The sequence below is a fragment of the Triticum aestivum genome, chromosome 3D, assembly GCF_018294505.1.
Source record: "Triticum aestivum cultivar Chinese Spring chromosome 3D, IWGSC CS RefSeq v2.1, whole genome shotgun sequence".
Taxonomy (NCBI): domain Eukaryota; kingdom Viridiplantae; phylum Streptophyta; class Magnoliopsida; order Poales; family Poaceae; genus Triticum; species Triticum aestivum.
The window spans coordinates 383,120,115-383,132,466 of NC_057802.1; the positions used below are offsets into that span (position 1 = coordinate 383,120,115).

The window sequence follows — 12,352 nt, forward strand, 5'->3', positions numbered from 1 at the left end:
ACTCCCATTCCCTTTCCCTTCAACTACTCCCTCTGTTACTAATATAAGATTTGTAAAGAGATTTCAATACATGTCACATATGGATGTATATAGATATATTTGAAGTGTAAATTAACTCATTTTGCTTCGTATCTAGTCCGTACTAGAATCTCTAAAAAGACTTATATTTAGAAATGGAGGGAGTACCAAGGCTACTAGTACTCGTCTATGCGCAAAGTGGTATCCAACGGTGGCCCTTATATGTCCGGATACACTACATTCAATTTCATAGATGTTTATCTTGGCTGAAACGTACTGTATCTACATCGACATAGTTCATACTCAGAAACCAACTTTTTTTCCGGCGTACTCAGAAACCAGGTTGACAGGTTGAAACGTACTGTGCGAGGCCCAATACGCATCATTCACCGCCAGTCACCAATACTGACCTCAGCATCCACATCGTGATGAGCATATATAATTGATCCGATACAAGTCAAGCGCTGTGCGGTTTGTTGGGTTCTCAGGCACTACTACCTCTGCTGTACCTTTGAGCCGCGACACATTATTTCTGATAATAACAAATAAACACGGCAATATCCGCAACAAATAACCAGGAAGAAAGTTTGCGGAGAGCAAATAGCTCGATAAACAGCATCTTTATTAGAAACAAGCAAATCCGATTCCATCTTTCACTCTCGTATTTACTTGCAGGCCTCTCATCTCTCCTTATTTCCTTTTATAAACGAGTATCATCATATCTAAGTGGGACCAGCAAGATATGATGCAGAGGCTGGGATCATAGTATTTCCAGAGTACTTGCTCCATGATTAGTGCGCCCTGCGAACGCCAAAAGCTCTCCAGTATTTACATGGCAGGTCTAGTGGCCGCTCCAGCAGGACCAACTTGTCGCAGCAGCTGCATGGTAAACATACATACATCGGTAAGCAAATTGATGGAAATGATCCAACGGTCATGACACCAAGACTGACACGGCGGTGCCTCAAGGGTTACCTGGAAATAGGATTCTAGTTTCTGCCTCAGGATGGCATGCTCCCTCTTCAGTTTCTGGAGAGACCCCATGCAACTGCATACCAAAATAAAGCACATGTGTAAGAAACGGCTGTTTTCGCCATACAACAGCTATGCAGCGGACTCATGACTCATTTTGGTTTATAACAATGACAAAGCGGCATGGAGTTCTTTTTTTTTCCAAGTCAAGATATTATGAAAAACAATAGAGATAAAGCCTACGAAGAAATAATGCATCGACATGGCGTGGGATGAGAGACGGACCCTTCAACACTTCGTTGCCCACAATTATCCCTGAATGACATGCATTCATTCTTCATCCTAGAAGCACCGATGCTGCACCAAGTTGTCAAATGTCAATGATAGATCAAATGTATATTTATTAAAATAACTGTTTAGACACATGCTTTCTTGTAGCATGCAAAATGAACTCAGAAACTTGAGATTTTGCAAAATGTTGATAGCTGCACACTGTGAGCTTTTGCTTGGCAACGACATGCACATTTAGCAGTCAATTATCTGAATATGGCAATATGAGTTTCTCCGCTAATAATATAGCGGTATGGCTATATGGGATCTCAGTACAAAGACATTCGACAGAGGTATTTCACACAAACCAAGAATGCTTAAGCTGGAGAATTAAAGACAACTACAGTTAGCCTCCATCTTCATTTGAAGAAAAAATGCTTCGGGTGCGTTCGCTTCCTTACGTGCTTAACTAAACTAATAGTCATGCTGGTTCTTGTGGTATGTGGAACAATGAAGCTAAAGGCCTATGAGCTGAATCTTCCACACTAGCATCATAAGCAAGTGGACAAAGATATCTAGTAGAAATTGTGGAACTACCTGGAACAGCTGCCTTTCAGTTGCTGCATGTATGCATCCCACCTGTTGAAATCTCTGGGGTACTTCTCCCTGCAGTGATTTCATGTCTAACATTACCACTTGCATGTTCTATCATTCACTAAAGGGACCTCTTATTCATATAATTGGTACTTACAGAGCTTGCTCAAGGTTTGATATTAGCCTGCCAGAATCTTTAAAGAACACCACGACAACTTCTTCCACAAAATTAGGACTAGCTTCATCCTGCAAGTCCTCCACCTGACGAAATTGCTCATCAAGGTGACCCTGTCATAAAAATGTTTGTTTCCAAATCAGCATGCGATTTGTCAAAGAAAACATGAAAAAGAAGTAGACGACTGGCAATGGGATAACAAATGGGGGTGCTTCCTGGATAAACATAAGCCATAAATGGTTGAAAGCTCCCTGAACAAACGTAAGATATATTATCGAGAGAGAAAATAGCAGAGAATTGACTGCATGCCTGATCAAAGAGGCCCTTTTTCAAAGATGCAGCTTGTCGCCTCAAATTAGAATAATCCATTTATATGAATGAACGAGTGAATAAGTGGCAAAGTGAAGTTTGTACAAGTTAGAGCAAGCTTCACAATGCACATATAACTTGTAGGAGCGACGGATATAGAAAAGTTGAACCTTGGATGCATATATATAGCCGTGGAGGCTGTTACTATTTGCCCACCAAACATAAGTGAAGTGCAGATATTCTAACCTCTGGATAGCAAAGGTTAGCATCTTGCATGCGTATGTGATTTGATTGCCACCGTGTGCAGAAGCTATCCACATTTTGGAGAGCGACTTGAATATATGCGGATTCCCGTAGGCTGTAGCTCTTCTAAGATATACAGTGGTTCAAGTAAAACAAGTGTGAGGAAACCCTTGGAGGTTTGAACCACTCCAGATTGGTTAATCACTATGGCAGTTCAAAGCAATTGAGAGCAATACCCAGTTTCAAGGGACATGGGCTATCCCCAGCAAACACCACCCAAACAGAATGTTAGCTGGAAGCACCATTTGTTTGTAGAATAACATGGCATAGCCACACCTAAAGCAAGATATCATATTGCTTTAGTGTCCCTCTACATGCAGTAAATACATTTGATTAGGGTGAACTTCAAACGAATTTGCAGCCTCACATGCAAAAATTTCTCATGATTGATTGCCAAGAAGTCAGAGAATACATGCACACATTTCAACAAGTGGAGAAGTCCCACGTGCAATATATTTTGTTCCACTATCAGATGAAAAAAGAACCAGTTCAAAAGGAAATTAATCAAGCCTCAGATTACAATTCAGTTAAGCTATTGTTCCCATAATTTGTTAAACCACACAAGTTACAACAGAAACGACACTTTGAGCTTTCATTTGCTAACACCTGTAGTAGCCTACTACACGACCTGAGATAAGCCTGTAGATGGCAACTTTTCCTAACTCTCTATAGGTACCAACTCATATATGAAAAGCACAGTCGAAGACTAAATCAAGGGTAAACTAAGCAGTGTTCTCATTCTGTGTCTACTAACATCAAACTGGTGTTCAACTAATACCTGTTGGGCAAGCAACCTAACTCAAAAAAAATGATTCATTCACCTAAAAAAGATGAAAATATGATTAACTTACATCGGTATCTTGTTCAGCTAATGGTTAACTGCTTTGTGGTAAATAACAGTAGGATACTGTGACCTTTATGTGTAAAGGTGTCCTGAGATTTCAGGAAAAAATCTGTATGCGACAAATTGTCATAGGTCGCACTGTTATTGGACAAAGGAGGGAAGATAGAACAAGATATCTTTTCATGCCCCTCAAAGTTCAAACATGTTCTTGTGATAAAATTTGAGAACGATGGAGACTTAGAACAGATCCACTAAATGCTTACTTTGAGCCTCAGCGAAAGAAAAGTTGGACAAAGAAACAAATCGCAATAGTTCCTTCCAATTGTGATAGAAAAAGGATCTCAGCACACTGGACCACGTGGCAAAACCAACATTTTTTCGCGAAAGGAGTAAAATAGATTCATTCAATGATTGATCCTATGATTGCTCTTCAGCCCTAGTCAGCATCACAACTTGATAATAGTATCTGGCATGGATAAAAGAAATTGAAATAACCAAAAAGCATATACAGGGAACAACTCAGGAAAAAGCATGTTCTGGATCATTCCCATGAGAGTAAATGGACACAAATATTTTCTACCTGCAAGCTACACAGTCAGTACTGTCCCTGAATGACGGTTGCATATACAGAGGGATAAATTCCTTATCTATCCTTCTTTGCAAATCCCTCATTCTGACTGCCAAGGTGGGTCCGGAAAGATACCAAAGCACAATCTCACTATCCATCCCTACAGAGACATCCCTTTCCCTTTGTCTAGTGAACATCCTTGTGGCAATATTTTTCTGTCTACAAGACCATTGTTCACCATGCTCACGGCATTTTTAACAAGCAACCAAACTATATCACAGTTCTGCTATCAAATACCTCAATAGGCACCGCCTTCTTTCTGTAAAACCACATCGAGGATTGTGCTCTCACATGATAATATGGCAAATGTCATTAAAAAGGTAGTTTTAACAATACATTTACAACTAAATATGGCCCAAATACATACATCAGGTGACTACTTGTTTTCTGAGAAAGCATAAATTTAGGTGGCTAGTGCCCTATCTATCTTCTTCCATATTATGTATGCCCTTACCTATAAGAATTTTTTTTTATAACTGATGGTTCTATCACTCTTGGTTTTTTATGTTGGGTTACCATATACATCATGTTGGTGTACAGATAGCTTAGAGTCAAACAGACAAAACATGCCACTCCAATGTTTTATCCAGCATATAGACAGGCAGGTGCAGTACAGGTCTTTGAGCATTTGGAAGGAAAGAAACCTCTCATACTCTTATCGTTTCCTACAGAGTTTGAGTTTTCACTCTGATGCCCTTTTGCAGATAGAATGAGAAACACAAAGCACCAAGGTAAAATTTAGATATCTCTGCACATCACATATATCTGCTTGCACGTATCGAGGTTATCCATGCTCTATGGGTTATGTGCAACCAAGCCATCAGAAATCCCTTTATAGCATCGATGTATGCAAATTCCATAGTCTAAATCTAGCATACGTGTAGCTCAGCATGAACTAGATTTGTTGCAGTACCTCCAAAAGCATGTTTATGTCTTTATCATATCTATGGTCCATTGGTCCTCCAAAAGGAGATGCGTTCTTGGTTTTGTTTTGCATGTATGATTCATTACTTTTGACACCTTGGTTGGTATCTGTTCTCAGCTTCTTGCCTACGTGTGTGTAGATTTGCCTTATTATTCCCCCACACTCAAAATCCACACAGAAACTGAAGAACCTATCTATTTCCGTTTATGTTTTTTTCTGCGTTGATAGTAACTTAAAAGTAACCTAACAATGCACATCTACCGTTGGTTCTAACACATCTAAAATAAGTTTTGAGGACAGACTGTGGTCTGAGGTCACCAATCCAACCATGAGATCACCGAACTAATTAAATATTTCCCTAGTTCAGTTGATGCACAACCAGAGCTTTAACACCTGGCAGCAACGAGATTGAGGAAATACAGTACATGACATTAAACACCAGAACCACAAGCAATCGACTTCCTCTGCATACATATATATTGTGTGAAAGATAGAACCCAACACTAGAAGTTAAATGAAATATTACCATTTAAGTGTGTGCTATCATTTTCATTCCAGTAGTAGAAAATAAAGATCACGCGGTTTTTAGCCATCTCGCATCTTGCCTTGATTGATTCAATGTCACATAAGAACAGATTCCTTCATGGCGACATCCATGAGTGGGGGCAACTAGGCAAGCGACGGAAAGCTCCGCACTACGCCAAGGGGAGCCTAGAGATCGACACGACACCCTGATTCCTCGACAGCAACCTCCACGGTCGCTGCCGGCATCCATCCACGACCGGATGGGCGCGCCGACCCGCTCGACGCCGTCCGGAGCGCAGCCGCAGGTTCCGCATCCGGAATTGGCAAAAGGGGGGCAGAAGGGTAAACACGATGCTCGGGAAAAGGCGGCGGGAGAGCGAGTGCGGCGTCTCTGCCTGCTAATAGGGCATGAGATATGATTCTTGCAGGTGGTGGAGTGAGCGAGTTACCGCCGGGAGGCGCCGGACGGGGGAGAGGCGGCCACCAGCGCCTGCGGGCCGCGGCGGACGATTTGGGTGTCTTTTGCGGGTGCTGCTCCATTCGGCGCGGCGGCAGTGAGATACGGCCGGCCGGCTGGCCCGAGAGCTCCTAGCAGACGCCAGACCTGGTCAGATGGGCCGGGAAGCTAAATGGGCTGGCCCACCGGTATGTTTAGCACACTAGCCCACCTGATTTTGAGTTGTTTTGGGTCTATCTGGGCTGTTTTGGGAAAACGTTATTTCTAAACCGACTGATTTCTCAGTTGCGTAAACCTCCTCTCGCGCACGCCACGTGTCCAGCCTCACGCTACACTCCCCTTCCCTTATCTCTCCTGAATCCTCTCGTTCCCACTTTTCTCTTTCTCCCGATCTAATCCCCTCTGCTCTTTCTTTCTCTCCACCGCCCCTCCATTTCACCCCCTCTTCAACGCGTGCAGGGCTCACGCGCCACCGCCGCTAGCCATGCCCTCCGATTCTGGCCCGCGTGTGCTGCATCACCCCTCAACGAGCTCCTGCCACGACCGGTGTTGCCCTGCGGTTGTTTGCGTGCACCCACGCCGGTGGTGCTGCCGAATAGGAGTGCTGCAACCGGTGGTTCTTGTCGGAGGCAGGGGTTGCTACCACGCAGATCTCGGCGGATGGGGAGAGCTGCAGTACAACACGCCGGCGCAACAGACGCAGTTGTCGTGCTCGCAGATCCGCCGTCGTCGGCTGCGTTTCAATGGAGCACGCCGGGGGCTACAATGGAGCGCGTCCGGCTACTATGGAGCTCCATCGTGGCTGCAACGGAGCTTCGCTGCGGTTGCAATTGAGCGGGCCGGTGCTCCAATGGAGCTTCGCCGGAATACCGCCCGCCGGGGGCTGCAATGAAACTTTGTTGTGGCTTCAACGGAGCTTCGCTGCAGCTGCAATGGAGCGGGGCCGGCGCTCCAATGGAGCTTTGCCGGAACACCACGCGCCAGGGGCTGCAATGAAGCTTTGTCGCGGCTTCACGGAGCTTCGTCGTGGCTGCAATGGAGCGCGGCTGGGGCTCCAATGGAGCTTCGCCGGAACGCCACGCGCCGATGGCTGCAATGGAGCGTGGCCAGGCTCCAATGGAGCTTCGCCGGAACGCCGCATGCGGTGGCTGCAATGGAGCTCCGCCACGGCTGCAATGGAGCGCGGTCGGGGCTGCAACGGAGCTTCATCGTGGACGCCGATGGTGCTGCGTTAGAGCTTTTTTTCACACCGCGGTGCGGCCATGGGTCTGTAGTGGAGCTTCGCCGGGGGTCGTTGGTGTTGCGTTGAAGCTTTTGTTTTCCATCGGCTCCCAGTATTGATGCATGGAGCTCTGTCCGGCGGCTCCGGTGCTGCGAGGTCACCGGCGTAGGTGCCATGGTGAGGTGGGATTGATGGTGAGACACCATCGTTGTGCTCAGTGCAGAGGAGGCGCGAGTCGTTGCGTGCTATTTCTGCGTTGACCTGATCTAACGGCTACGCATCGGCTAATCTAACGGCTGGCGAGGAGGCTTATGTTTGTATGTTATCAGCCGGCTGATTTGTAGCACTGGCCCTGTTTTGAGGGCCTAATATATTAAAAAAATACGTTCTTTACAGTAAATGGGTCGTGTAGTGTCGGCACTCGTGCCGAGCCTCGCGGCCTAAGGAAAGCCCTTGGACGGCCACATGCTAGCACAACCTGATTAGAAATGTGTCGGGCCTCGCCAACACGGGTATGGCATGCGGGCCGTCGGGCCAGCACGCCAAGACCGGCCCATTTGGCCATATTTGGTTGATGCTCGTGTGTGTCAGAGTACCTTCGTTGAAGCCTACACAAATAGGCAGGCCCACTTTTCCAACGAAGCTATTTTTTATGTTTACCTCTTCGGTTTTTTAGTCTACTCTCACCCGAAAAAATCAGACGTCATTTTTTAGTCTATTTGAAAAAGTGAACAAAATTGGAAAATGCGAAAGATAATAAAACATGAACAAAAAGTTTGAACATTTCTTGAAATTGTGAACAAGTTTTGAATTCTGGATAATTTTTCAAACTGTGAGCAAATTTTAAAAAAGTGAACAATTTTTTGAAAAACGTGAACATTTTTTTAATTGATATTATTTGTAATTTTTATTACTTTTTTGAATTTTAAATTCCTTTAAAAAATGAATTTATGAAGAAAAAAACTGGAAACAATCAGCGATGGAAGGACACTTGGGTGGCCCATTCGTGCCTACCCTTCGGCAAAGGCTCGACTATTTTCCGCCCGATGGCCCGTCGCCACGTGGAATGTTGTCGGGACTATAGCTGGTTAGATGGGCTGAATCTCGGAGGACGGTGTGTTAGCGCGCGTGTTTGGCCCATGACGTGTGTGGCCTGGCACGCGGCTAAACATGACGTGCCTCGTCCGTGACATGCATGGGGCCGTGCTCGGTCTCTTGAGTGAGGCCTGCGTGCCGCCACTTCATGGCCCATTTATTTATTTCTATCCTTTTTTAAAAGAAAAAAACTGATATATATATATATATATATATATATATATATATATATATATATAACCCAAATTGGCCCAAAAACACGTTGGCTGGTGGCACACGTGTCAGGCCGGGTCGGCATGTTTACCTCATGTTTGTCGTTGGGCCTTGAGGTGAGGCACGTTTAAGTGTGGGTTGGGTCATGTTGTGTCATGTTGGTTGTTATCTCGTAGAAGTGGTTGGGTAATCCCTAAATGTAAGTGTGAAGTAATCTAACAATAAGTATTTCCATCAATGAGAACCAAGATTTATTGAACCAATATGAGTTATTCTAGTAAACAAAGTCACATGTACCTGCACACAAAACACAACACACTCTTGCCCCCCAATGTATTAAGAAGGTTGTCAAGTTTCTTGTCCTGCTGGTTGCAAGGGTAAATTTCACAGTATGGTAGGAATTGGTAGATGGATAAAATAAAATAAAATGGTACAACAAAGAATAATATTTTGTAGATGTATTCATTTATTATGGAAAATATACCCCGGGGCCATAGGTTTACTAGAAGCATCTCTCAAAGCAGATAAGTGTGATGTGGGTGAAAAATTACTGTTGAACAATGATTAAATTGCAATATTTATATTTATGACTATGATCATTTGTAGTATAATATTTTATAGGGATTACGTCTATGATATATAGACCTTTATCCAACTATATCTACGGCTAGTACTCCACCTCAAGACTGTCATGCAACATGCATCTCAAAGTATTAAGTTCATAACAAACAGGGCATTGCAATAAGCATGATGACATAATGTAGACAGTAAAACTGTCATCTAAGCATGACAAAGAAACTATCGTTTTATCCTTAGTGGCAACTATACAATACGTGTCCTGTCCCTTATTGTCATTGAGATCAAATTCATCGCAAGATCAGTCTTGGCAAGAGATGACAAATAGATCAAAAACATACATAGCTATTTAATTATACAGTAGAGAAACTTCAAAAAATTCAATATAATTCAATGAACAGTCTTATCATAAAGTGGCAATTCATCATATCCCAACAAACACAACCACCAATTACATCATATTGATCTCAATCATCCGAGGCAGCTCACGAGAACTTTGTATTGAATCATAAGGGAGAGAGAATGCCACCTAACTATTGCTATGGACCCAAAGGGTCATAAAGAAACTACTCACACATGGTCATGGAAGCAGCAAGGTTGATGAAGATGACTCCGATGATGGATTCCCCCTCTGGGAAGGCGCCGAAATAGGTCGCCATTGAACAGAAAATTACGATTGCGTAAAAATCAGGAAAAATGGTATCGATGGTTTCTCGACTTATGAGATTTATAGGCGAACGAATGGGAGTAAGGCGGTGCCCAGGGGCACGCGGCCATGCCACACGGGTGCCCCCTGGCTGCGCACTGATGGCTCTATATTTTATGCATTTTTAGCTCATTTATTGCATGTTCTCTGCATATATCATGTCCCAGTGAACCAGAGTCCATTATGCATGATTATCTATTTTTACACTTTCCATTATGAGCATTGCGTATTCGTGTTTTTATTTGGTTTTTACTAGTTTCCTTTGTTTTCTTGTGTTTAGAGGTGTTTTGGAGCAACTTAGGACCAATACAATGAAAGGACCAAAGACGGGTTCAATACACAGGACTTCTAGTACCATACGCATTTCAGAGGGTGGAAAAAGTGATTTTTTTAAGTGCTCAAAATCAAGCTCTAATAGCACTCACGCGTCGGTGTCGCTCTCATTAATCCAACCAGTCCAAGAATGTCAAATTCGGAGTCCGTATGAATAAATAACGACCAAAATATCGAAGAGTCCAGAGCACAAGATGGTGTGTGGTGCGACCGTGACGGTCGTACCACGAGAAATCATACTATAAAGTTGTCATTTTAGACGAGATTCTTAACCGATTTCGTTCGCATTTGATCCCACATGATCCTTGGCTGATAAGTGAGGGTTTGGGAGAAGATTTGGATTATCTTGAGCCTTTGGATGCATCTCATCAACAGAGGAGACTGAGGAGGTGTCCTATATATGCACCTTCGACCCTGGTCGTCGCCAAACAACTTCCGAAGCGAGGGCTTGACCTTCAATATTGTCCTGCTCCGCAGTAGCTGCCATGCATTACTCAGGCATACCGCTTTTGCTCGCTTCAATGCGGTCAAACATTACAACTATCCCCAACTTAAGATGCCTCGTCCACGCGGCATCATCACGGTAAACGGAAAAACGGAGTCCTCCTCCGTACAGAGGAGCATACTACAGCTACTGCGTCCGAAGTAGAAAGCGGTCTTATCAAGCCGCACATTTCGTCGGCCGTCAAGCCGTCGGTCTCCATTAAACAGGACCGATTAATCTCAGAGCTGGATTAGCAGTTCGGCCTCCGTCGTCCACCCCATATAGCCGCGAAGCCTGTCCCGCGCACACATAATTATGCACTTAAAATACCCTGGCTACCGGCGGAGGCACAATGCGGAAGGACCTATAACACTATCCGCACTCTCATAGTCTTTTCCTTTTCCTAACCATTTTTTATCTTTTACCACATGTGACTATATTTGCTGAGAAGTCCTTTAACCAAGGCAAGGCAGCGCAGACGTGCGACAGGAGGTCCAAATGCTTTTTGTAGACCGCACTCCTCATTTCCAACCTGTAAAGTGCCCTTTTTCTCAGCTTTCGACCCCCGGCATGTCAAATAGCCTTGGTGGTAGCGTTACAATCTATAAACATCGGCTTGACGCATCATTCAGATGACAGTCAACATAACTCGTATTCAATATTCACTTTTCTCAAATAACTGAATTTTGCCTCTGTGGTTATTTCATGCACGCATCTCGGCATATATTGCCAGGGGCTCGATATGGCAACATACGAGTTGCCTACAAGTCCGAACAGCTTTATGGCATACTTCGGCGTCACGAGTTTGGCCTTATATGCATCAGCTCCGAATCATCTCTTTGGTCAATAGTTGGGTTGCCCAGCTCCTGTGCTTACTACCTTACGTTCCGCTCTATCGGCTAGGGTAGTAAAGGGAGAACTACTACGATTGTGTCCTAGTTTGTCCGGACGACCACCTCAGTAGAGAAAGCCGAAAACTGACTGTCACGATACGGCAAGAGCTGGTCAACCACTCGATGACTCACCGGAATCTTCGCGATTCCTTCCATGTTACATGATGGACCGTTCTTCTGGTCACGTATGTAAATGCACCGTATTCGGATAACCGCGTACATACCAGGGGCTATCTCGTAGACCCACCGTCAAACTCCTATGGCTAGGTGAAAGTGTTAAAACCCTATATTCTGATTGCCTGGTTCGCTGCATTGACACCTCCTTAATGGACCAAGATGTTGGGTCATGAGTGATCAATTGCTTTTCCAAACACCCCCGCGTTACACGCGAGGGGGCTGAAGCCGACGACTGGTAAACTTTCAGATTATATAAAAAACGGCCGCACAGGAGGCACCAACAACTTTCAGACAAAAGTATAAAAGGCATAGTCCTGATATATCATAATATTGTTTTTACAATTTTGGTATATTTCACTCGAACATAATATCTTTCGAGCACTGACCCTCTATCAAGCGGGCACCCTCTAGGACATCCTCAAAATAATGCTCTGGCATGTGATGGTCCTTGCCCTTGGGTGGACTTTTTGCTGCAATATCGGTGGCCTTCATCTTCGCCCAGTACGTGTTGACGCGGGCAAAGGCCATCCGTGCACCTTCTATGCACGTTGACCGCTTAACGGCGTTGATACGCGGCACTGCATCAACAAGTCGCTGCACCAAACCGAAATAACTATTCGGAATTGGCTCAGT

At 44.4% G+C, this 12,352-nt stretch overlaps 1 protein-coding gene across 4 annotated transcripts; it reads right to left on the reverse strand.

The window, feature by feature from the left end:
* Positions 1 to 634: 634 nt before the first annotated feature.
* LOC123079047 (pseudo histidine-containing phosphotransfer protein 1) lies at positions 635 to 6,141 on the reverse strand. 4 transcript variants are annotated; one of them, XM_044501720.1, is made up of 6 exons: positions 5,565 to 6,141; positions 2,012 to 2,142; positions 1,858 to 1,926; positions 1,276 to 1,347; positions 994 to 1,066; positions 635 to 897 (listed from the first exon to the last, which is right to left on the reverse strand). In XM_044501720.1, exons 1-6 carry the CDS (start codon positions 5,565 to 5,567, stop codon positions 847 to 849), a joined length of 399 nt encoding a protein of 132 aa, XP_044357655.1. In that variant the 5' UTR covers positions 5,568 to 6,141; the 3' UTR covers positions 635 to 846. The 4 variants fall into 4 exon arrangements, with proteins under 4 accessions (XP_044357655.1, XP_044357656.1, XP_044357654.1 ...); XM_044501721.1 differs by lacking the exon at positions 5,565 to 6,141 and adding an exon at positions 2,509 to 5,554; XM_044501719.1 differs by lacking the exon at positions 5,565 to 6,141 and adding an exon at positions 2,585 to 5,551.
* Positions 6,142 to 12,352: the final 6,211 nt, after the last annotated feature.